Consider the following 26,518-nt stretch of genomic DNA (forward strand, 5'->3'; position numbering starts at 1 on the left):
TTTTTTTCAGAGAGACGGGAAGAGGCACAAAACTTTGTTTTCCATTCTTATTGAGCCTGAATGGGAATGCAAGGTTTGCTTTTCTCTTTACTTTGCACCCCAAAACACCTCTGTCTGCAAATAATTGAAGCTTGGTTTCAGCAATGAAAGAATATGGAGTGAAATCCTGTCTATGAAGCACATTTTCACATCAATTGTACAAAGTGCAGAAGCAAGAGCCACAGGACCTCACTCATCTCAGTGTCTGAGATGTGGAAAACAAGATACCAGCCTGTTAAATAACCTGACTAAAGTCACTCAAGGAATATAGTACTGCAGATATGAATATAGAAGTCAAAGGGATTTATTAAGGTTTGCCCTTTGCTTTTATGATCAAATTGTGACCTGAGAAGCTCATATACCTAATATTGAATAGTAAATTAAAAAAAAACCCAACCAAACCAAACAAAAAGCAACAAACAACCCATCAGAATACCCAGCAAATCCAAGCAGAGTTCCTACTGCACACCAGAGCAGCTGTGAGTAGATGCTCATTGTAATGCCAACCTGTTTGATGATGAAAACTAGAAGTTGACAAACGTGGGAGCTGTTCTGTAAGCATTATTGGAACCAGGAGACAGCGATCAAATTCCTAAACCTCTGCCAAAATTTGGAGCTATAGTAATTTCAGGAGAATATCCTTTCTCTTTGATGGGCTGCACTAGCTGTCCTCACCTTGAAGGGACAGGAAAGCATTAGGGACCTTGATAAGCAAATCAGTCTACAACACAGAGCTGTGACAGTGTTATAGCCAGTGTTCTGGGGAGCTGGTTTTACCATAATGTGCCATGATTATCCCCACTGGTTGTATTTTGATTGTTTAGGACTTTGTTGCTTTCTTCAAACCACAGGGATGCGTCGTGCATGTTTCCTAACAGCGCTCACTGAATGGATGTACAATGTTTTTGTAATCACTAAGAGATTCACAGGTTGGGAGATGTCTGCACCACACATGGGAAGAGGCAGGGACGGAACTCTGGCTTTTCCTGATCCTTCTCACCAATATCTGCCTTGGGCTGGCTCTCACTGTCTTTGTGCCTTTGCAAGAAGTCAGTTTATGTTCCAAGATGCAGTCACCAATGGGGCAGGTCTCAAGCTGAGCAGGAAAGATTGGTCACACTGAAGAAGAGATTGGATTTTCTTGATAGAACACGCTCCACTGGAAACACAATAAATCTCAGCCATGGTTTTTACCATGCTTGTAGAGAAGCTGATGAATTTGCAGTGGAGAGAAATAAAATTTTCCATTTCTGTGTCATTTCTGTCGGTTTCTGGTGGCTTTTTGCCCTTGTGCAATGATGAGAGCCAGTTTACCTTTTCAGTGCATTCAGCTAATAACTTGTTCTAAATGATAACTGATAAAGCAATGTTTACATCTAAATAGAAGAAAGTTTTGATATGAATTGAGTGAGGCTTTATATGTCATCTTAAAAGTATTCATATCCTGTTATTCAAGTCACTAACCTGACACAGGCATCCAGTGAGTCACTGCAGAGAGGAGCATTGCACTTGCAGGACTGCCTCTGATTACAGCAGAGAGGGATTTGCCAAGACTCGTATATAAAAAATAAATCCTCCTTCTTCAAAACACTATTTTTGACAAAAGAGAGAGGACCCTCTCCTTTCCCCCATTTTTATCTGCAAATCACAGCTCTAGTAGATAGTTATGGAGGGAAAAATGCATATATCACAGTCTCCATTGCTGGACTGACCTGCCAATTCCTCATTACACTTCATATGTTAGTGTTTTCCATATGTCAGCTACATAGCTCCTTAGCTGTGATGATATAGACTCCATGAGTTGGTTCCAAAGATTTCTAGTCCTCCAAGTTCTTGAAGACAGATTTTGTCTGAATGCCTGGAAAAAATTACATTAATGTCTTCACATAGAGCCCTGCAACCTTGGTGTGTTGTAAGCACTTGCCACTATGCTGAATTAGATGTCTAAGGAAAAGAAATGCAGGATACTGATATACAACACTGAAAATATTCTAAATCCAGTCTTTTAGAGAACAATCTGTTAAGCTAATTGGAAATAAGACGTAGGAGTCAGTTGCAGTTTGCCTATTTTTTCAGGGAACAAAACCAGAGTATGAACAGTCTCTTTAATCTGGCATTAACTGAAACTGAAGACATCCTTAAACAGAAATAACGTGCAGTTTTCTATCAGTGGAGTGATTATCTTCAGGCACGAACTGCAAAGAAGATTGCAGTATCCACTTCTCAATGTTCTGAGCCCAGCTTAAATGCCTCATGCAGTATCAGGCTTTAGTCAAACACAAGCCATGTTTTAAGTGATAGGAAGCACTTGAGCTCGGTAGTCAGGAAATGGAAGAACCTTGGCTGCCTGGAGGTCAAACATGGGTCTGACAGATGTTTCTGGCTGTGAACTGTATGCATCTGAGCCTGGAGAGTGCCTATCATCTTTAACCAAGAAAATATTGGTATACAGCTGGATCTTTTGGGAAAGTAGAACTATCTGGACATTTAATTGGTTTGACTGTTTTCATTAGAAATTTTTTGATCTCTCTTTTTGGATGGTGTTACCGTTGTTGCTGTTTGTATCGTCTATAGCAGTTGCCTTCAAAGGGCTGCATGTAATTTTAGGCCTGTATAAATGTAGGAGTCCTAAAATTACATTTGTCCCTTTGAAGGCAACCACGAGGCTGATGTGGCCCTTGGTGAAAATGAGTTTGACTCCCCTGGTCTACAGCATGCCTCTGGGCAGACAGAAAACCTGCTTCGTAAGGAGTCTGCAGCCTTGTAGCCATCAGAGAAACTGCATTAATGTGAAGGGAGTACATGTATTAAAAGAGACAAACGTGGCTCAAGCAGGGTTTTCAGTTTCAAGTCAGGTTGGGAAAACTAGAGGTCATGATGTGAGGAGAGGAAGAACCTTTTGGGTTTACAGGGTGTGGGTGATAAAAACTAATTGCAGTGAAGTTTCTAGTCATTCGATCTGTTGTGAATCAGTTTTGAAAATCTTTGCAGAAGTGAGTTTCCAGAGTAAATGAGGAATTAAAAGACATTCAGCATTGCAGTTTCTACAACAGTGGTCTTTTCCAGGTGTGTTGGGAGACAGAGGTACAGCTTACAGGAATAGCCCATATATTCTTTTATGATCTCAGCAGAATAGCAGCAAGAGGTGTTATTTAACTACAAGCTCCTGAACTGTCAGACATCTGAAGCAGAAAGCTAGTGTTCGGCTAGACAAGAATAAGTAGATGTGCCCAAGAAGTGTAGGGAGAATTGGGGTGGACAGGGTATTACCAGTGCAGATTTGTGAACTATGATGTCCCAAGAGAGAAGTTTGCAAGAGGTACCAGCCTCACCTCAATCAATCAGAGCCTAACACCAAACAAGAATTCATCTTCATGTAATTGTGATTTGCATTCACCAGAATCACTGAATCATAGAATCACAGAATCATAGAATCATACAATCACAGAATCACAGAATCATAGAACAGTTTGGGTTGGAAGGGACCTTCAAAGCTCATCCAGTCCAACCCCCCTGCCATGAGCAGGGACATCTTCACCCAGATCAGGTTGCTCAGAGCCCCGTCCAGCCTGGCCTGGGATGTCTCCAGGGATGGGGCATCCACCACCTCTCTGGGCAACCTGGGCCAGTGTTTTGCCACCCTCATTGTAAAAAATTTGTTCTTCATGTCTAGCCTGAATTTCCCATCCTTCACTTTAAAACCATTACGCCCTGTCCTGTTGCAAGAGGCTCTGCTAAAAAGTCTGTCCCCATCTTTCCTGTAGGAAAACTTCTCACCGTTGTGAACTGCAACATTTCCTAGTATCTGAGTTTCTACTGCCTAGCTTAACTTCTGATTTTGTAACAGAAATAAAGAAATGCTTATGAAGCTGCTGGTCCTTGAACTAAATAGTACTGAAAGCTTTGCCTTCCATTTTCAATGCCATAACTTGTTACAGTAGGCATTATTGCCCAACCATCATCATAATGTTCCCAGCTTTCCTAACACTTTAGGACAGTGTAATTTTGCTGTTCTGGATTGTGCAATGCAGCAGCAACTGCTTCTTCTCAGCAGTCCAGTACCGAATGTTTTGATCCGGGTCATTGTGAAAAATGTCATCGGAAGTTCCTCTGATGACAGCAGGTCAATCTGTAAGGACAGCTGAAACAAGAACTGCGTGTGGCTTCAGTTCCCTGTCAAGCCCTTCTAAACGATGCTGAGATAGGAAATACCCTGTGACGGCAAGATGACTAACGTTCACAGTTTTATTCTATATCTCATATCGATTAGATATTTGCTATAAAAAAAACTACTCTGCAGGATAAGTTCTCAGCTGTTAGTTTTAAAAGTGAATTTTTTAGCCCTTGTGTTTATAGGTACAGGAGAATTCCTGGATAATTAAAAAGCAGAGGACTAAAAAAAAGAACACAGTGTTTGTTATTTTTGAGTTGATCTCATGATTTTTGGTTTCCTGATTCATGATTCTGTCATGTTGATAGTAATATGGGTGTCAAGTAATGGAAATGAACAGTCCCTCTTGTGTTTCTACTTCTTCCTGAATAGTTCTGTTTTTTAAAGCACACAACTCCTTCATCACTGGTTTCTAGGACTAATCACACAAATAAATTATAGTTTTGAAAGGAAAGAGGCCAACAGAAATGCTGAGTGCAGCTATGTTATCCTCTGTGTCCTGAGCCTGCCTTTAATGTGGCTACAGTGTTTAAGGAAGATTTATTTTTAATGTGAAAACTGCAGGCTCAAAAAGGAAGAAATTTAATTCTGGGCAGTCTCCAACTTCTGCTCTCACTTATTTGTTCCTGAGGTTTTTTGGTGAGGATGAGAAAACAATGAGCCTGAATTGTGATGTGAATTTGAAAAACAGAGAACTGGTACAGTTTTGCTTGCCTAACTTCTGTGGTATGAGTGGCCTTGTTTCCAGAGCCTGAAACATATTTCAGATGTACCAGGGGAGGGAACATAACAGTATTGCTCCCAAATACTGCTGGGATGATGTTGCAAGTTCCTCTATCACCCACTTCCAGTCCTAACAAAAATTAAACATGAATAACAGTAGCGGATACCACATCTCTTTCAAACCCCCAAATGCAAGACATGCTTCCTGAATGCAGATGTTATAAACAAACAAACAAGCAAATGAAAAACAACAACCAAAAAAAACAATTGAGGAAGTGGCCATTACCATGGAAAACAGAAATAACAAAAACAGAATAAAGAGGAGCATGTAAACCTGTTCTAACCACTCATGCAAAGAAGTGAAAATATCCACAGCTAGGGTAAGGCTTCAAGCAAGAACTATTCCCCTCAAACTATCCTCATGTCACAAACAGTTTTGCAAAAGTTTTGGGTTTTTCTTTTACTCATTGAGCTTGGATCATAGCTAATGATATGATAATCTAAGCCCATACACATCCAGTGCTGTGAGATGAAGATTTGCCTGTCCAGGCTTTCAGCTCTCCCTCTGCAGAGAGGACTTGTGGGTCACGTCTGTCCAGAACGTTTTGCCACTTTTGTTTGACCCACTATTTGACCTGAGGGAAGTTTTTCAGTTTGTAGCCATTTCAGAGACAGGGGAACTTTGCAAAGCTTCTAAAATCCCTGAGAGGAGATGTGTTCAAAATCAAGCACATACTAGGATGTTTTTCTTGGTCGCAGTGCATTTTTGGTTTCTGTATGTCATCTGATCTCAGTAGTCTCCCTATCAAACTTAGCCTTTTAATAAGGCAAATTTAGAACTTCCACAGAAACTGCCACTTTCAAAATCTGGAAAACTTCAAGAATTAGGGAAACTTGAAGCCCTTAAATTTTTTATGGTTTGGTTTGGTTTGAAGTGAATGTTATTTAGAGGTACTTGATAAAATATGCTGCACACTTTCAGATGTGATGTTGAAGAATATGTTTCCCAGATTAGCGGATAAATATTGTGCAATCCTAGATCTAATTTCTCTGCTATACCAAGGAGACACATAATTCCTTGCTTCAAATGAAAAACAAGGAAGCAACTCTTCTGAGGGAAGCTGGCATGCCGTGTTATCCCTTTTCCAGTCTCACCCATCATAGTTCTGTTGAATATGTTCTCATTCCTCATCCTGGGGACACACCCACACACAGAAATGCTCTCAGCAAAGATATTTTTCTCTCTCTCTCGTGACCAACTGAGTCGGTGCACCTAGTCAGCAGCTGGTAAATGTCGTGCCTTATAAACACAAAACAGGCCACTGCAAATCCCACGTGAGGATAAAGCCCATTGCTCACTCAGGTTCTAGTCTAAACTGAGGGCAGAAGTGAGGAATAAGACCAAGTGGTGTTTTTTTCTTCTGCTTTAGTCTTTCAGCCCTCTTAAAACCAGAGAAGTCTCTTCCAGTGCCCAAAGGTCGACAATCTTAGCTTTTTCCTTTGCTTATCTGTAACCACCTACATCTCGGCCTTTAAGCCAATAACAGTGGTTGTTTTCCAGATCCCCTGAAAAGGAAGAGAAACCTCTCAGGAAGGTAGTAGCACTGGAAATTCTGCATGCAATGAACTAAAAAGACTGTCTCTACATCCAAACAATAACCTCTTTCTATTTATTTTTGGAAAGCAATTTCTCCAGTTGTGAGCAATGCTATCCTATTAGTATCAATGGATCTGCTTGTTTGAAATATAAAAAAAGTCCTAGGTGCTAGCCAAGGCTGCACAGAGTTCTTCAGGCTCAAAGGTTTGAGGCAATTTCAAATTAAGGATTTGCTGTTTGTTTTCTGTTTCTTTTTAACTTGCTCCTGGTTTTATGCTTTTTCAGACTTCTAGTTATGCTTTGAGCAAATTCAGTAAGAAGTAGTTTAATCGGTTGAAGAGATCGGAGTCTTTCATATCATGCATCTAGTGTTTGGGGTTTTTTTAGAACACGAAAGCTAAGCAGTTGTAGTAAACTTATGTGAATGTTTGGAAATTAGTCATTTGAACCATGTCAGAGCTATTCCAGCCTTTCTGTTCTAGGTCAGATCTTATCAGATTTATACTAATTTATCTGCATTTTCAATCAGTAGTTTTTATGGTTACTCAACAATATTGTACTATCTTAGTGAGGACCTTTTCCATGCTGGCACAACCATAGGAAAGAAATAAAGAGTCTGGGATAGAGATTCGATCTGATTTTAATGTGCTTTGGCTCTGGTAAATCTTCTGAAGCTTGGGTTAGACTTTTGTTCCTACTACATCTGCTCATAACTTTTCTAAACCCTCAGTGCTCCTTGGGTTATCTACCCCAGAGTTTCTAGCCTAAATTTATTTACATTCACTGTGAATAGTTAGTGCCCACTTGGGTTTGAACCAGCATTGTCCTAAGGTATAAATAGATCTTCTTCATGGATTCATTTATAAAGATCATGCCTGCTCTCAATCCTTGTTTACCACGGTTAAGGAAGTAAAACTCTATTTAGTCTTCTCTCGTAAGATGTGCTTTCCATTCCCTGATGTGCCTCACAGCACTCTCTTTGTATTCACTCCTGTCTGAATGTGTCTCCTTGCAGCAAAGTTTTCAGAAAGATTTGTGACTTGGTTAGAACGTAGACAATTTTCAGAGGTCTTCCAAAATAACCATGGCAGAGCTGGAAAAGGCCAAATTTATCCTTCCTCTCCTTTGCTTCATTAGAACTTGCTTCTTATGTTTGAAATACCAGTGTTTTACATTCTCCAACTAAGTAGATTTTGCTTCTCATCTTTTTTACCTTCACCAGGGGACCACGTATTTTGACAGCATGTGTTGACTGATCTTGTCTTTTTTTTCCAGGGAGGCTCAGCTTTTTCTCCAGCATCCATTATTAGTAAGAGGAGAGCACAGACCCAAGCAGCAGTCCTGGCTGAAGATGTGGGATGTCCTTCATCCACCAGTGAGGAAATCGTAGCCTGCCTCCGCCAGTTGCCTGCTCGTGTCCTCAATGATGCACAGACCAAGGTACACCATTGCAAAATGTATGTTGTGGGCAAGGAGTCAAAAGAGGTTTCTTTTGACAAGAAGATGTGAAGAAGCTTAAAAAATAAATTGGGCTGAATCCTTGTGAAAAAGGGACTGGACAAACTTCGGTGGAGTGATGCTGATGTCCATGACATCCACCTCTGACCTATGAATACTCACAACTTGATTCTCCACTAGATTAAAATCCTTTTACACTACTTTAATCACAGCTTCCAAAATTAAACTAAATTTCATTTTTTTACTTCTTTATGTGCCCTATTGTCTGCACCTGGGTGTTTTCCTAGAGGGGAATCGAGTGTCTGTAGCTTCAGTAACTGCAGTTTTGCAGAAAGAAAGTGGGGAGGGATATCAGTGCACTGTTTCCTAAGTGGGAGACTTGTGAAACCTGCAGTATAAATTATTCTAGAGACGAATCCTTTACCCACAAATTAAAACACTCAATAGCAATACATTTTTTCAATCAGGATCAGCATAGAGCCAATCCCTAATTTAAAAAAATATTTTTATAAGACCATCAATTATCTTGGCCTATTCAGCTCGCTTCACTCACTGAGACAGTCAGCAAAAGCATTGCTTCCTGGCAGTGGTGAGTTTGCACTTATATTAACTGATCACTTGTTCACTTGAAGGCTACCACTCAGTTGTCTGAAGCATAAGTAAAATGGAAATGACATGGGTAACCTAATTTAATGGCAATATTATTGCTTTTTTGCTAACCTAGCTCCTAGCTATAAGTGGCCCATTCCAGTACTGGGGACCAGTGATGGATGGAGTTTACGTTCAGGAACCTTTAGCTAAGGCCCTGCAGCGCCCTCAACTTCGGAAAGTAGATCTGCTCATTGGAAGTGCTCAACAAGACGGGTTGATCAGCAGAGCTAAGGCAATTAAGGTAGGAAGAGGCTCGCTGTTAATGAACTGATGGCATTAATATTATTACAGTAATCATATGCAGCCAGGAAGATGCTTTTTGATTTCTACAGTTTGTGAATTATACTCCATGCAAATATGCAAAGGCATTGTCCATCTCCACCCAGTCCTGTTTAGGCTGATTAATGGAATTATTAGATTTGTTGATTAATGCTAGGGGGGGAGATTTGAAAAGGTAAGAGGTCAGCAGAGGTTAACTATGTATTAATATGCAGCAGTATGTTTTACTGTCTCTAAAATTCTATTTTTATTGCAATCTCAGCTGAACATCACAAAGAATAAAGCAAGCTCATAACTTGGTTATGAAGTTCTTCCTGTCCAGCAGACCTAAGTTAGACTTTCCCATGCCAATATGTTTTGGTTATTTTTGTTTCTTTTGGTTGGATTTTTCTTTTTTTTTTTTTTTTTCCCAGCAACCTTTTTTCTCTATTGCCTTCAAGAAGTAAGTTTTCTTGTAAAGATGTTTCTGAATATGGATTAGCTATGACTAAGAATAGCACTAGCCTGATGTGTGGGCTAAGGTTTCAGGGCATAAATTGAAATGAAAACAATGAAAAGCATTGTGTTCATGCTGTGCTTTGGACCTAAAAGTCTTCAAAAGCATGAAGGTCTACCCAGTGGGATTTTGTGTCTTCTTGTAAATCCTCTGGCACTGTCTGTTCTTGAGACACCATATGAACCTCTTCTAGTTCATTTGTCCTTCTCCATGATAAGAACAATTGCCCTTCCCTGTTTAACACTGGTGAATTAATTTAAATGTTCCAATGTGCTCAGATATACATTAAGAAATCAACAGAAGAATGTAACAGCAGGGATTATTTTGAGGGTTATCTAAGTGAACTGCAGGTCTGTTGCTCTATTTCTGTAACTGTGTGGATTTCATCTCTTAGGAGGCAGTGAAAGGTTAATCTACCTTCTCTTCATGGCTAACCAATAATACATAGACCAATTTACTTCAGAATTAATGACAAAATTACTCCTTTGAAATAAGAGGTTTTGAGCCACCCGAATAAAGTTCATAGTGCTTGCTTAGTCTCCATCAGAAGTTTCCTGCTCTTATTTCATGTACCTTTCTCTTGTGGAATCAATGAAAAGAGGAAATCAGGCAGGCAACAGACTGTGATGCTGGAGGTCTGCAGATAACGATCCAGCCTTGTGAGAGGGGAATAAACCTCAGTAACCTCATTACAAGTTGTGTGATGAAGACTAGGAAGTGAAATTCTTTCCTTTGCCACTATTCCCACATGTGACAGTTGTCTGCAAAACCAAAATTAAATTCCATGATGTATTAGAAATTATGCAAGAAATCATGGTGTTAATGAAAGCCACAAGTGCTAAAAGCCAACAAAAAGTGCTAAAAGCAGCATTGTGAGGTTGAAATGAAAAGGAAAAAACACTCATAACTGAGAGATCAGTAGTGAAGTGTTGCCTTTCCAAAAAGAAAATCTGGAATATCTTCTTCATTTAAAAGCTTGCAGAAAATAAGGTCGGAAGGGAACTAAAAAAAGTTGGTGCAACTCAACCCTAAGAAATGGTCATAACTACCTCAACCTGAGAGATTTGTTTTAAAATGTCCTACTGTTGGAGATCTTCTGGTTTCCTTTGGCAAGGGTTTAACTATCCTTACTTAAAAGGATAGTTAACTTCTTTATATATATATATGTATATAATAGTACATACGTTACTTGGTGCTACTGCTGTCAGTCAGGTTCTATCTCTGCTCCAGAGAATTCCTAATGTTCATGGTAGCTGGTTATATTTTGTTTTGTTTTGTTTTGTTTTTTCCTTTTGACTTCTTTAAGCTATTTTCTTGTTCTCAATACGAGACAATGATTTTTTTAATGCACATTTTCCTCTAGTTCTATTTTCTCATGTCGTCAGGTTTTTAGGGCTTGAGAGAATATGACTGTTTTGACCAGTCTGTATTTCTGTCTTTGGACTGTTTTCTTAAGGCCTTATTACAAGGTTAAAATTTCCTGATTTCTTGCTCGTTAAATTATTAATTGCTGGAAAACTGTAATCCTTCCTCCATCATTGAGCTATTTAAGAACAAGAGCATTTCTACATCATAACCATGACCATGTGTGGTTGCAGCCAAAGTCAGATGATAAATTCCTGAATAGGCCACAGATACATTTAGCTGAAGTGTCAGAAACTGGTGTAGGTCGTGGCTGTTACTGAGAAGTATGTGCCCCATTTCTTCTGTCATAATGTTATAAAGGATCTTCGATCTGTGCTAATTGTCCTTTCCCCACCATATAGGCCTGGAAGAAGTATTTGAGACAAGCCATGCTGTGTCCCACTCTTCTATTTTATTCACTTTAAGGGTTCCCTTGAGGTAGATCTGGCTTGCATCTCTCTGGGAAAACTCAAAGCTGATTTTACTGATATGCTAAGGAAGGTGTAAGGGCTTAGCTGGTGGACAGAGCACTGAGCTTAAGTCTGGAAACCAAGACATAGTTCCCATTTTGCTTCTGACTCTGGCCAGCTTATTTAACCTGTTCTACAAAGGGGGGACCAAACCTCCCTGGGGTGAAAATCCATCTGTGGATATGTTCCAACACTGTAGAGAGAAGAACCATGCATGTATTTACATAGATAAATGGCACAGCTAAAAGGTCCTGTGGCAAGTGAACGGAGTTGTCAAAGTCCTTAATTTCCACGTCCTTTAAGATGACTGGTTTCAGTGCAGCCAGGTGCAAAGAGTGGGGGGGATAGAAGAATGTAACCCCTGCTGATCTGTTCCACCGGTTCCTCGGAATAGTTGTGCTGGCAAATTCAGCCAAAGGCTTGGTCTATTAATTCTGGTCTTGCTGTATTAATACTGATCCTGTAAACGGTGAGGAGACACTTTTAGCCCTTTGGATGGAAGTAAGCTTGAGATGTGATGCGAATCTTATCACCTTAGACTGGAGTTGCCTGTAAGGTTTATAAAGTCTTGGCAGTTGAGTCTTACGAGTGAGAGTAAAACCTCTAGATTGCAACCACACCTGAAGGTGATAAATCCAGTTGGCACCAAGTTGTTCTGTGGGGACTTACTGGCAGTTGGTCATGTTGAGACTGGCGGTTGATCATTTTGGGAGTCTGTATTCCCACTGCAACACTGTGCTTGTGCCTGTTAAGACCTTAACTATTATAAATGAAATGAAGAGACAGAAGGCATCACTTATGTGCTAGCAAAACATTTATGTTTGATTTGTTTACAACTAAAGGCTGAGGTCTCTCAGTGATGCTTGCAGCAGAGAGTATACTGAATACTTGTGCTCAGTCTTGCCCGTGGAAGTGACCGTTTTGTGGCATTCACTTGAATGCTTATTCATGTGAACTGAGACAGATTTACCACTTCCTGGAGCACCTCATACTCATCCCCAGTGCAGGCATCAGATGGTTGAAAATAAGTGAGAAACAAAGCAGAGTTTGTTAAGGGAATGGCAAGTGGTGCCATAATGCACTATTATGTGGCATATGGAGCGGTTAAGCCTGAACCTGTTAACTTCAATTCCCATGGCAGACCCTCAGGGTCTGCTTTGAACAGTCATAGATTAGGGCAGCTGAGCAGAAACCTCTAAAATTGTTGATTTCAATTCCCAACTGGGCAAAATTTTATCCCTGTGCTATATGTGAAGCTCAGGTGGGAAGATCTAATGGTTCCTACTGGCATTAAATATACAGAGTCACTCATGCTGATCCATATGTGTTAGTATATGCATGTAAGTAATTACAGCCTTGTTTATATCCTCCATATGTTCTGTGCCTACTGTGTAATCTCCACATTGCAAGAATTAATAGCTTTCTTTTTAGTTGGAAGACTAAGGCTGCACTTTGTGTTTTCTCCCTTTTTCTTTGCCTTCTTAGTACAAATCTAGTTGGCTGTAAAACCTAGAACCAGGACACAGAGGAGTGGATAGACAGAAATATATCTTGTTTACCCCATGTAAGCAACTGGATCTATGCAGACCAGATCTTCCATACTGCACTATATTACAGTCAGTTAATTTCTTTATGGATAAAGGTATTCATCAACATACAACAAATGTCAGATACATATATATTAACTGTAATGACCAGGGGAGCAGTGTCCTGATAAATGCAATCGGTGAAGAGAATGGGCTGTTATTGTCTCTTTACTTCATCTTGTAACTGGCTGGGATCCTTGAAATACTCTGCTGAATGGCTGGCAGGTCTTCCACCATCTTTTATGACAATGTTTATCAAAAGCTATTTAAGACCTAAGCTCTGTACATACTCTGTTAGTGTCATCCCTTTTCTGTTTTGTCAGAAATGCACATTTTGCTCCTTGGAAGATGGAAATGTTTGGTCTACCAACTGCTACAATTTCTTTTTAAACAAAACACTGGACCAGATTCAGTCAAATGCTCCAGAAGCTATGCTGCAGGAGCAAGAACAGTAAGCGTCATATAACTCATTATTTAGACGGTGCTTATGACCACTTTGCATCATCAGGACAGTAGAAAGAGGTGCACCTGCTGTTTTTAATTATTTTCTTACTTACTTTCTAAAAAAAAGTTGAAAACCCCACTATAACTGTGAGGTCAGTTGCTAATACCTCTGTAAAGGTTAGCAGAATGTAAATTATTTTACATAATGTGCAGCTGTTTCTGTTAATCTGGTAGCAGCTGTTGTATCTACTGCTATTTGAAAATTGTTCCTTGGTCATATATTTTCTAATGGGAAGGATTTCTTGGACATAGAAAATTCATCATATTTAATCAATTTCTGAAAAGTTAAAATGCTTTGTCTTTTTACTGTTTCATGGGTTTTATTTTGAAGGCATTGCTTTGTTTTGTGCTATCACATTGAAGTCAGATGTTTAAACTATATTTCATGATAGCCAAAGTGACACTTGAGACATCGTGTTTCAGATTATTCTGTTTTAGAGCTGGTTGGGATGAAAAATCTCAAAATATCCTACAAATGTCAATTCTGTTTCTCATCCATCTCCACCTGTTGAGTCCTCTTTCATCTGACTCAACACATCTCAGGGACCCCACTCTTATCAATAATTGCTGAGAAAGATCACCAGAATTCTGGAGGGATTTTGAAGATCACAGAAACTAGTACATAGGTGCAGTAAAAACCTGAGGGCAACTGCGCTGAGTCAGATCAAAGGCCCACTGAGCACAGAATGCTGTTTTCAGCAGTGGCTGAGAGTGGATGTTCGTAATAATAGGGTAAGCAAACCTGATACTTCTGCTGAATGCTCTTCAAAACTCTAGCACTTTGCAGCTCAGGGAATTCCTAGCCTGAATTTGTCTTTCCGTAATTAATAACCATCTACTGATTTTTTTTTTTTTTTTTTTTTTTTTAATTCAAAAACTTGTTAGTTAAATTTCATCTTCACCAATTTTGGCATTGGCAAAACCATGTGGCAAGGAGTTCCTCAGCTTAACCATGTGTTGTATGATCTATTTCCTTCTCTGTGGTTTTCAACTGTGATGTTTATTTGGTGCTTGGAAGTGGATGAGGCAGTGAAGGATCAGTTCCGAGGGTACATAATCAATACTCTAAGGTTTTTTTCTCTTTCTTTTTCTCTCTGTTTTAAGTTATCCATGACAGGTGTAGAATAAGGTAACAAATGTGTTAAAACAAATGAACAACAACAAACAACCAACACAAAACCAATATGAAAGTATTGCATGAAAGTTGCTTTGTGCAGGAGCTTGGCCTCCGCATTGACACAGAAAAGCATCTGTTCTTATCCATATCTGCTATTTAAATCCACCAGCTCCAGTCACCAAATGAAAGATTCCTAATTAGACAGCAGCAGTGCTTCTGCTGGTTAATAGTGACGTGTATCGATGTACGCCAAAGCTGATGGGAGGATTGCTTTTGAGTTCAGTGAATCTGCAGTTAGGTCTTCAGCGATAATTTCTGTTTCTTGCAGAAAAATATACGTGTCCTCACTGTATTTAAACTGAATGATTTTGCAGGCAAGTGTGCTATGCAGTTTCATATGTGGCATTTGTGCACATGAAGTGACGTGTCATGCATTGTAGATCTTTTCCAAAGTACAACTGTATTACTAAAACTGGCACCACATGACTCCTTTCACATGGCATGAGCCAAAATCTAGCAAAAGAAGAATTTATTACAAATACAAGGAAAATTGCCAAGATATTTTGGACCTTATGATATTTGATAGCTTTTTGAAATCTCTTGTAAAGTCACTTAATCAAAATGCACCAAGTACTAGAATATGTCAGTAAGGACAGGCCTCCGTCTCAGCAGACGGTGACTTATTTTCTGTCTTTCATTTCTGTGAATTTGTTGAAAAGTAATTATTCTCTCCGTACTTTCTGTATAGAGTTGTGGAAAGACCTTCTAGCAGCATGATGAAAACCAGCTGTGGGCCATCAAAATAATAAATTCACTAAGGCATCTATGGTAACTGGACTGGGCAGACACAAGTCTATTTTGCACCAGACTGACTGCCCAAAATAATATAGGTGGTTCATTAGGTCTTTCTCTCTGGAGTTCTTACACCAAGTTTCAGCCAGTGTGCACCTGCAAGGTGCCCTCTTTAGGAAGGATTTGATCCACAGGAAATTTCAGGTTACTTTTTTTTTTTTTTTTTTTTATGAAGTTACTCTGTTTCTGAAGTTGAAACAGATTCTTTAAAAAAAAAATAGTCTGAAATGCTAAACTGAAAAACTTCCTCAAAGAAAGTTGTGTTGAAAACTTCCAGCAGTTTTTAGTTTTGTTAAAAAATAAAGTCAGGTAAGCAGTTTCGCATAGAAGATGGTCCCTGTGCTACCAGTAATTCTGCAGTGACATGGGCACTCTGCTCTGGGGAAAGTGCCTTTATGTCAGTAGAAGTTTCAGACCACAGATCTCAGGAAAATGGCATTTCAAGTTAGATCTCTCCTAAAGGCCCTAGGAGTTATGAAATTTGAAGATCACGGCTGACACTTTAATTGAGATCAGGGTGAAAGGGATTTCTTTTCCAGGGCTAAGGCCTGGAAGGGACCTAAATACAGGCCTTATAGCAGCCACTTTTCTTTGTGGGTGTTCTCAGAAACTGCAGAGTGATGTGGCCATGAAATGGCTATATAGCATATTTGAGGAAGCCAACACTGCTGGCTGGTGACAGTCTTGGGAAAGAAAAAGTAGGACCATCCCCTACTTCTTCCCTTAGGAATTAGAGATTACAGCAGAAAGGACTCGTTCCAGCAGAGGGAGATCTGAGTTTATATTCTTCCATTAAAAATGTATCTTTTGGTGTTGTTTGTAAATTCAACGTATGCATTTTATTCTCAGAAATTTGAAGAAAGTCAAGGAAGATCCAATAGCAAAACAGCCTTTTATCAGGCTCTTCAAAATTCTTTGGGAGGAGAAGACTCCAACTCATTCATTGAAGATGCAGCTACATGGTATTACTCCCTTGAACACTCAACTGATGATTATTCATCATTTTCCAGGGCTTTGGAAAATGCCACCCGGTAAGAAACTCATCCTATTACAACTGTGTGACTGGGCTTAAGCAAGGTTTGTTTTGCTTATCTCAAGTGTATAGTTATATTCTGAAAAACTTGAGAAATTCTTGCAAAAATGAACAGGAAATAGGGAATATTATTTCACTTTCCATGAGGTTTCCAATGTCACTGGTAAACAGAAACTGGACTGACTTTTATGCCCTGTGGAAAATTTGAATTGTCTTTCCTGAACTGTATATTTGATTCAGACTTAGAATGCTGCTTTGTGTAAACTTTCCTGTCAAAGATGTCTTGGTTGTTTGCACACCCTGTATCAAATATTCCTTGAGTCCTCTCATCCTTGTGACAGTAGAAGAACTTGGCTTTTATTCACAGTCAATTATACCATTAGATACTTTTCCTAGTTTTTGGAAATTTGGAGAGTAGTCACGTTTGAAAACTTTTATTTCAGCAATTATATTAATTTTTATATTATGAAACCTGCAAAGCATATTTCTTCACAATGTCAGGCTTTCCATAGATGAGTATCCTGCATTAAATGGTGAAGCATTTATGAATGTTCAGAAAAGTGGCTCCCAACTCCATTCAGTGCATTGCTAATCTCCATTTTACCTATGGCAGAATAATCCTCTTATGCTTATTCGTGTATTTCCTTGAGCTTTCTGTAATCATTTATGCCAGTATACAGAGGTTGTATAATGTCACCCAATCTGCATTTTGTTCCCTTTATGTGTGGTTTCCTACGGTGAGAGAAAGCAGAATCAGGCAGCAGGATGCTTCCGTAGGAAGTCTTCTTGTGGAGGTGAAAGGAGAACACATGATATCCGACTCTTGCCTTGTTGGATCTACCAGGACACACTGTAGACTCACAGTGCCTTCCAGCTTCTTTTGAAAGAAAAGGTTGTGATGAAATGTCCACAGATGCATGAGCAACTTCCCTCCAGTACACTCCCATACTTCACATTGAAAGATTTTGGGAAGGGACCATTGGGAAGTGGAGGGCGAGCAGTGGGCCATGTTCACCCCACCCAGGACATATACATAGCTTTGACCCTTAAATGGATGTTGCATCAGGGTCCAGCAGTTCTGGATCACACTCAGCTTGGAGGATTCATTGTCCTGTTGAACTAGGACTCCACAGCAGTTGTGGCGTGTAGGGCAGGCCGTCAAGACTGGTGGGTATCTTCAGCTGTGGTCACATGGTGGTTTGGTCTGCAGAGAAGACTGTGGATCTTGCTCTCTCCCCCATGGGCAGCCAGTTTGCTTTATCCAGTTAGAGATCTTGAGCTGTGGTGGAGTAGGCCCATTATTCTGAAAGGAGGCAAACTAAGGGGAAATCTCCGTACCTCCTTTTCCCTGCCTCTGCAAACTCGGGGGCCGAATGTTTAAGTGGAACAGATTTTCAGAAAACAAATAAAAAACTCCTTCCATATTCTTTTCTCTGCTTCACAAGCAGATTCATTATGAAAAATCTTTACATTTCTAAAGTGATGTGCTTTGTAAGCTGGTAATGTGAATCCTAGTGTGTCTCTGTTCTGAACTGGGACATCATAGCTACAAGCTCCTGGTATCTGTGCTCTCAGTGTTACAGCTTTCTGTCCCACCGTAAGCCCCTCCATGAGGCTGTAGAGACAAGATTTTCCTTTCAGTAGGTCCATCAAAACTGCAGGGTGTTGCTCCAGGGGAGCCTCAGGAAGCAGGAGATGAGCAGGAGCCAAGATTCGCTTTCAAACATCTGATTCAAGACAGCAGTGACCAAATCTGTTTGGGGAAGGTTTCTGGGTGGTCCAGGTGTGCCGGTGCATTGAGGTCATGGAGTAAACACGCCAGAATGCTGTGGGTTGAGCTTTGTGCCATTTTTCAAGTCTCACACTGTGCTGCATTTGCTCTGCCTCATGGCCTGTCCCAGGGACAGGCCACCATCAGTGTGGCATCTGGGGCCACTGCATGCAGCACAGGTGGAAGCGCTGTGGTTCATGGATGTTAAAACCAGAACTTGTTTTCAATCTCTTTCTATCACTGCCGTTACGCGTGGGGCTATAATTCATTACTCAGATCAGTAAGGTTTTAAGCTGTAACAAAATACTGAAGAACTTAAATTTTAACTCTTCTTCCCATCCAGAGATATCTCCATAAGTAGCTGTTATAACACAGGGCTGTCACATTTCAGCCTTCTAGTACTTAAAAGTGGCCTGTAAGAAAGATAAGGATGGACTTCTTTAGCAGGGCCTGTTGTGATAGGACAAGGGGTGATGGTTTTAAACTAAAGGAGAGGAGATTCAGGCTGGACATGAGGAAGAAATTTTTTACAATGAAGGTGGTAAAACACTGGCCCAGGTTGCCCAGAGAGGTGGTGGATGCCCCATCCCTGGAGACATCCCAGGCCAGGCTGGACGGGGCTCTGAGCAACCCGATCTGGTTGAAGATGTCCCTGCTCATTGCAGGGGGCTGGACTAGATGAGCTTCGAAGGTCCCTTCCAACCCAAACTATTCTACAGTTCTGTGATTTTATGATTTGGTCATCCACGTTCAGCCCAGGGCTCAGCATGGTGCAGAGTCTGACTTTTGCAAAGCTACGACATCTCACACGGGCTTGCTTGCAGCAGGAACGTGATGCACAAAGATCCCCTCTGGCTCTCAGCCTGCGGGCGCCCCACAGCAGCCTCCTGGGCACAGGGATTACTGGCCTATTTATGATACACAGCAAATGACATGGTGAAGGAACAAAGTGAATGGCTTAAAGAGTCACCATGACTAAGCAGAAGGATGAGTAGTGAAACCAGGATGTCTGATGACAATCCTATCTCTAAATACTTTGGAAATTACACCGGTTACAACAGAAAGGGAAGGGAGACAGTGGTTACAGATTTACAGATACATCAGTATCACATACGTGGTGGAGAAAAGAAGGTTTCAGTTCTATATTTTTTTTTTTAAATTTGCTTGCTTGATTTTTTTTTTTTTTTTTTTTACAAAAACCTTACTACCGGCATAGTTGTGTAGTCCAAGAAAGGTTCTATGTCAGGAAGTTATAAATAATTGCTAAAGTTCGAACATGTTATGAAGTGTGAGAAAGCAACCTAAGTGGCTGTTAAAAGCTGCATATATTGTGCATGCTTTGTGGTTTTAAAATATTTCCACTTTTAAAATTATTTTGCTAAAATTCTCTGATATTTTTCCCATGCATAAAAAATTAATTTTTTGTTTTGTTTTGTTTAAAACTCTGGTATTCCATGCCTGTAAGAAACAGCAATTTCATTTTTGTGGTTACTAATTTTAAATTTTTTTTTACTTCCCCAGAATAGCTGATTTTTCTTTCCCCCAATAGCACCATCTGAGAATCAGTTCTAAGTGGGGAAATGTATCATGAAGCATTTCTTGAGAGCTGGTGCTCTCCACAGACTCCCTAGTTTTCAAAGGCCGTCTGCTCCTGTGAAACGCCATGCTGGTAGGCATGTGAAGAACAGCAATTTTCGTTTCATATGGGTGTTGTCAACCATAACTGTCAAAGAGCATTGTGGTCAGTCAGCCCATAGCTTGTGGTCTCACAGAAGGGCTTAAAATAAACTCAGCTGAACCGAGATAGCTACCCAAACAGTGCTGCTCGTAATCATACCAGTTAAATATAGCAACATGTTTTTATGCTTCTCTGACACTGTTCTTTCTTGCCAGCAGTCATTCTTTTTTTACCTACCAAGTTTGAAGGAGCAACTACTGTTTCAGATTCACTAGACTGAGAATTGAAACCTCCCACTTCTACAGCAGATATATTTGTGTGTGCTCATGTCGTTATGGATATAAAAACATCCAAAGAGTGTGCTGAGTCTTCGGGCACATGTAGAATGAGAAATAGTGATATATCTATGTATATTATATCGCCTTGAGGAATCATAATGAGATAGCTTGCCGTAAGGTGTCCCGTTTTCTGCCTGCCCCTCTTGAACCTCTTGTATTCCTTCAGCTACTGCTTACCCGACCTTCCAGCCCTACTTCTTGGGGCAATGGAAGCTAGCAATGTTTGGATGTATTTGCTTCACTCGTACCTTTGTATTGCGATACCTGGTGATAAATTTAATCATTTAATCATTCAACTGTCTCATTGCACTATTCTTGTTTAACCTTTCTCTCCCAGACATGCAGCTGCATTAGCTATTCCATACTGATGAGCCCTACCAGAAGCCTTCTATGATGTCTCCAAAACTCATTTCTTACCTCTTCCAGCTCTGAAAACTCCATCCAAAAAAATCACACAGATCCAAATAATAATGATATTATTGATCCTTAACCCTGGAAATACGTAAGCTAGATGCCATCACAACCTAGTGGCGCTAAAATAAAGAGCTTTACACTATTACAAGCATGGGCCGCCCTAAACTAGACTAAAATATGATTGTTTTTTTGGCCAGAATACTCCTTATGTGTCAGATCATGTTTATTTAGTATCATTATCCTTGTCCAACACTCCATAATACAGCTACTTTAGCGAATTCTAAGCTGTACTGGGCTCACAGAGGGTGAACGTGATTTCCATCAGTGCACTTGAAGCCAGAGATATGAGCTGTTTTGCAAGATTTGAAGAAGGCTGTCAATATAGAGACAGGTCTGTTGGTTGTGGGGGTTTTTCTTACACTTTTTTCCTACTATGTGACTGTGTCTCTTCCCTGCTTCTCTGTTTTTATCAGTGATCAGTTTATCACATGTCCCATCATAAACATGGCCAGTTCCTGGGCTGCTGCCTCCAGAGGAAATGTCTTCATGTACCATGTACCTGAGAGCTCCTCACAGAGCAGGTAAGGAGATGTATGTATTATGTTTCTTGAATTTAGAGTTTGCAAAAAAAAAAAAAAAAGCTGTCTGTTTGGGTACGCTGTGGAGTAAATGGATAAATGTAAGTATGAACAGTTCAGATTAGCAATGGAGGGATTGGGCTCTAGTAGATTATTTCTATCTGTTGGCTAAATTGGAATGTTGTTTCTGAACTGAGGCACTTCAAGTAAGATGTCTAAATTAAGTTATTCTATGTTACCTGTCTTTGACAGTTCCAGATAGCCCTTTAGATTTCTACTCTACATCTGATAAACCTCCCAGAAAGAACCAGAATGCGGTCTAGGTCATCAGGAGCCCACAGCTCTCAAGGTAGACGGGGTAACATTTTCTAAGGACTTAATATCAACTTAACACTGCCCCCTTTTGAAGTCAATGCAGTTACACTGACTGGCCATCAGCGTGGACCGGATCTGGGATTTACTCCTTTCGGCCCCATCATGGTGACTTATGATCAGCCAGCAGACTGTCTCATGGGAGGAAAAGTATTTCTGAACACGAGCATCTGCAGACTCAGGCTCTATGTCATCCTTCATGCTAGAAGCTTGCTTGACAAGTTTTCAGCAGGAGAAGCTGCATCATATTTTTGACAGAAAGGTCTAGATGCCTGTGGGAGATGCAAATGCCTTGTTCCCTTGGGCACAGAACAAGCTGGTAGGCAGAGGCTATTAAGGTGACCTTCCCTGCTTTTGTTTTTGAGCCAGCCCCTTCCAGAAGTCGGGATGAGAGACAGAGGTTTGCAGGCAGTGGTCAGCACTTCGGGCTGCTGTGTGACACACCGTGGTAGCTCCTGGCCCCTGGCTCTCAAAAACTGATCGATCAGAAACTGCAGCGACAGTAGCCCCTCCTGTGCCCTGGATACACACGGCATGTCAGCAAAGCACACAGGGATGCTTCTCTTCTATGAATAACTATTTCCTATGCGTGCGCAGTGGTTGTCCCCTATTCCCTGTGCTACACCATACTTCTCTCTAAGAAAGATTTTTGAGACCCTTTTGTTTTTCTCAGGCTTTGTCCGAAAGGGCTCAGGGGAGGGACAGCAGGTTCCTACTGGCACCATTTGATACTGTGAAGTTCCCTGCGAACTACACTTTTTTGTTTTTCCTGATAGCGTAGTGAAAAAGCATTTGAAAGAAACCAGCCAAGACCTAGGTTACCGAAGGAGGCCATTATGCCGCGGTAACAGAGGATCGCTTTATTTTCAATTGAGAAGTTAATCCTCGGGGAGCTGTTATTTTGCTGGCAGCTCCAGCAGGAATGTTCGCTGGGCTCCGTTTGGCTACCGATAGGCTCAGATAAGTGACTTTTACAAGGGTCCAAATAGGGCCAAGCTCCAGTATGCCAAAAACCTAGCCATTCAGAAAGAAAAGATGTGTTCTCATATTAGCTAGCAAGTTTCCTCTTACTTTGGAGAATGATAGTGACCCACTCATCTACGATAAGATCTTATTTGAAAGTAGATGAACCAGTGCTTATACAATTTAGAGTCACTAGCTTTGAGGCAGTGATTTTGAACTGATGAGAATTTCATCTTCTGTCTGGTCCCATTTAAGGTTTTTCTTATGCGGATGTTTAAATCTCTTCAAACTCTTCAGTGCAGTAGTAGTTTACATAGCACTTAGCTACACATTCTAATAATAAGTTGTCAGTGGTCTTCTAAGCCAATTAGTTTACATTTTAGTGCAAAAATTATTATTTCACTTTTTCGTAACCCTCTTTAAAAGAACAAAGCTAGTATGCTGTCTGAAACTTGTAAGAATGTGAGGCAGAGGCTCAAATACCTTTGTCTAAGCCACATGCAAGAAAAAATGGTGCTGAATTAGTATACTGTGTTTACATTCTTACTCCTTTTGTCTTTATTTGCGCTTAAGTACCATTAAAACAAAAGTTGTTTAGGTTGCAAAAGCAAGCACTTAAACAGAAAACACAGAATTCAGCTTGTCTGTGTACCAAAGGTTCTCGTTTGACACTGCGATGTGACTATGAAGTGATGCCCTGATTTTCCCAAGGGACCTCACACTAGGTCCTTTGCTGAATATACTGTGAGTTTTTTGTTTAAACATTGTTGTCATTCATTCTCAAATGAATCCTTCCTTTTTCTTCACCCCAGTTTTACTGTATGACCTCTCTCCCTCCCCCTCCTACAGCATTTCCCTTTCCATATACTATATGTGCATTGCGGGCTGTCCGGCAGCCTCACTGCATACAATGAAGCGATGCTGTCAAGGGTAGGAGCTTCACATGGGAGAGTGGCCTTAACTGCTAAAAACTGTGAGAAACCTTCATTAATCTGAAACCAACAAAACACGGTGTTTGGGAATATTATTGGCGATTTGCCCTGTGAGATTAAAACCAATGGACTACATGAAACATCCTTCAAGTAGAATATATGAACTGATGTTGGGAAAGATCTGGCAACCATGTCACTAACTCCCAAGGGACTTCCCTAACCACTGGAGGAATGAGTCCTCGGGTTCTCAAGTTCTTCTTTGAAAACTGTGACTCTTCTTAGGAGGAGGAGCAGAGGCAGATACTCTGCCAAGTAACCTACAGCTTAGGCTGGAAGGTAGAATGTGTGGGTCTGAACTTGCTCAGCAGAAATGAGAATTGAGCCTGAGACCCTGCAAACACTCTAGCTGCTGAAATCCCAAATAGAAGAAGCCTGTTACAGCCATTTCTTTTTGTTAATGAATGTAATATACAGCAGTATGTTTTGCACACTGTAGGCATATACAGGATATTCTGTGAGTACACATACTGGATCAGATCCCCCTCAGTGCATTGTAGCTGGCGGAACACCTCATTAGATATTCCTGATCCCTCATAGACATTTGTCAGAAAAAATTATTTCTCAGCCCTTTTCATATTGAATCACATCTGTGTTTGCTGAGATACAGACCTTTGCTTGTAAAAATGGGAACTTCTATAGTATTATGTCTGTAGGGTAACGTAAGAGATAAAATAATGATTATTTTGTTCTTTGGTGTCTAATTTCTTTCTAAGATCTCAATTTACACAGAATTTGGACCTTTCCATCTTTGTGTTTGTTATCTATATCGTAAAGATGATGGTGATGATAATAATATAATTATATATTATCTAATAATAACTACGAATAGCTACCTCAGATGGGTCTTGGAAAGAACACATTAAAATAATATTGTGTTCAGATAACTACAACAGTGGAAGACAATTTGCTCTTAGACAAAACATTCTGGCCAGAGAAATGGCCATTCACTAAGATAAGGCACAGTATAGCAACATATTCACCTGTTTCTACTCTGTCACCTCTGTCCTGCCTTATGCGTGTCTCTCAAATCATGTAGCACAACAGAGTTAAAATACAGAGATTTAAAAGTACTGATATTTGCTCTTGTTTCCCGTGGAGCAGTCCCTTAATGACTCACAGCAAGATAAACAAGAGTGAAGGAGATACCAGCCAGTAAAGACAGACCCAACTGCAATGAGGCAAAGCAGGCAAAAAGTCATCAAACGGGAAGGAATTTTCACCAGTACAAGTCAATTAGCAAAAGTTTCTCTTGCAACTGAATGCTTCTAAAATGTACACACACATTCAAGCATGGATAGATACAGAGGTAGGATTAAAAAGGCCACGCTAAACTGATGTCTATGACATATGTGGAAAATCACATAAAACCCTGAACTGACAATTTTCATATAGATGAATGGATCTTGCAGAGAGCAAACTAATATCTCCTTCCACGTGGTAGTATTCTCCCCAGCTTGGCATAACACCATGTCTGCTTTAGTCTTCAGTCCCTATTTGAATAAGAAGCAGGATGCATAGCCAACTCCTGCTTAATGATCTGTGGTAAAAATATATACATAACCTAGATGCCATTTTCTCACTCTCTTTTTGAGAACACTTAGGCCTTGGAGTAAACATTTATTCTAAACAATGCAGGAGGAATGTGATTGCTCAGCATTGCCTAGGATTAGTGGGGAGGGCTGGAGTATAGCTTTAGTTACAGTAAAGAAATATGTGATTGAAGTTATGTTTTGACAAGGATAATGTTATTAACTATACAAAGATTTGCCTTATTAACCCTTCAAGAGGTTTCTGGGTGATTTTTGCATATAGAATGTTATAGAGTATTATATGAAGTTACACTGCTTGCCACACCAGCATAGTTTCCAAGTCACACTGTGGTGCTGTCTTAAAGACAGTGGATAAAAATCAGTGCTCTGCTCACCAAGGAGGACAGATATCAGCTGTAGCAGGATGGCAAAGCATCCTTATTGTCATTGAAGGGCTCTAAAGTGAGACTTAATGAGGCTCTATCTTATGGTCATTAACATAATAATTGTCAGAAAAGCTTTTGTTAACTGTTGTGCACTGGACAGGTTCATCCAAGATTAATGAGCTACTGTCTGTTTTGAGTCATTTTAGTTGGGGTTGTCTTTACCTCCTGACTACGCATGCTTGTGCACGTTGGGGTGAGTTGTTAAAAGGCTGCTCGGTGCCAGTGCTCACATAGTTGGCTGGATTTTGGTGACACTTTTTATGATTCCTGTAACTGAAGGCAAGAAAACTCTTGAGTGATTTAAAAAAAAAAGAAGTTTGTGTATATACTCATTCAACTATGCAAAGTATTTTCCTTCTATTTATTTTATGTACTATGCTAATACTGTCTGTTCTTAATATCCTTTTTATTAAAGGAGATTTTCTACTCTTGATTTTGTAATAATCGTATCCCTGTCCTTTAATCTGTCCACCACTTGTTGTCCACTTGATGCTCTTCTCCTGGCTGTAGCTGTTAGTCCATGAGTACAAACACCCCATAGATTGGGGGGCCACAATGTGAACAGGGTGCTGTCGACACACACAGAATGATATGTTTCTGGGCTTCAAATAAACTCATTTATACACAAAGGGCAGGTAAGACACCAGCAAGGTGGTAACAAAAATGACAAGATGGACATTGGCTCCATAGCTGGGTAGGCACCACAGTTCTATTAGGCAGCTACATACACTTGCGTCAACAGCAGCTGGTAATTTTTATCTATAAAGCTGTACTTCCTTTCATCTCCTAAAAGTTGCTTTGTCCTTCTTATTGGAATTGTTTCTCATCCCTCTGGCCTTATCTGTTGCGTTATGCCAGCTGCAGGTATGAAAACACTCTCCCACTGCTTCAACCACATCATTCCATTCTCAAGTCTTTAGACAGTTTCTGTGTTGCGAAAGGCTTGAGAACCAGACAATTTGTTTTTTCTTCCCATGGAGTGGTTTTGGGGCCTTTATCACTCAGATGGTTTTTCAGATCTTGAAATTATCCATAAATATGCAAAGGCAAAATGCCA

At 40.2% G+C, this 26,518-nt stretch overlaps 1 protein-coding gene across 1 annotated transcript in view; it reads left to right on the top strand.

The window, feature by feature from the left end:
* TG (thyroglobulin) overlaps positions 1-26,518 on the top strand; it is a 159,400-nt gene that overhangs the window by 119,651 nt on the left and 13,231 nt on the right. Inside the window, exons 42-45 of the mRNA XM_065629003.1 lie at positions 7,806-7,970; positions 8,713-8,880; positions 16,197-16,378; positions 21,055-21,162. Coding sequence (XP_065485075.1) covers positions 7,806-7,970; positions 8,713-8,880; positions 16,197-16,378; positions 21,055-21,162 — 623 coding nt within the window. The remainder of the gene's footprint in view (positions 1-7,805; positions 7,971-8,712; positions 8,881-16,196; positions 16,379-21,054; positions 21,163-26,518) is intronic.

Source organism: Caloenas nicobarica, chromosome 2 (assembly GCF_036013445.1).
Source record: "Caloenas nicobarica isolate bCalNic1 chromosome 2, bCalNic1.hap1, whole genome shotgun sequence".
Taxonomy (NCBI): Eukaryota; Metazoa; Chordata; class Aves; order Columbiformes; family Columbidae; genus Caloenas; species Caloenas nicobarica.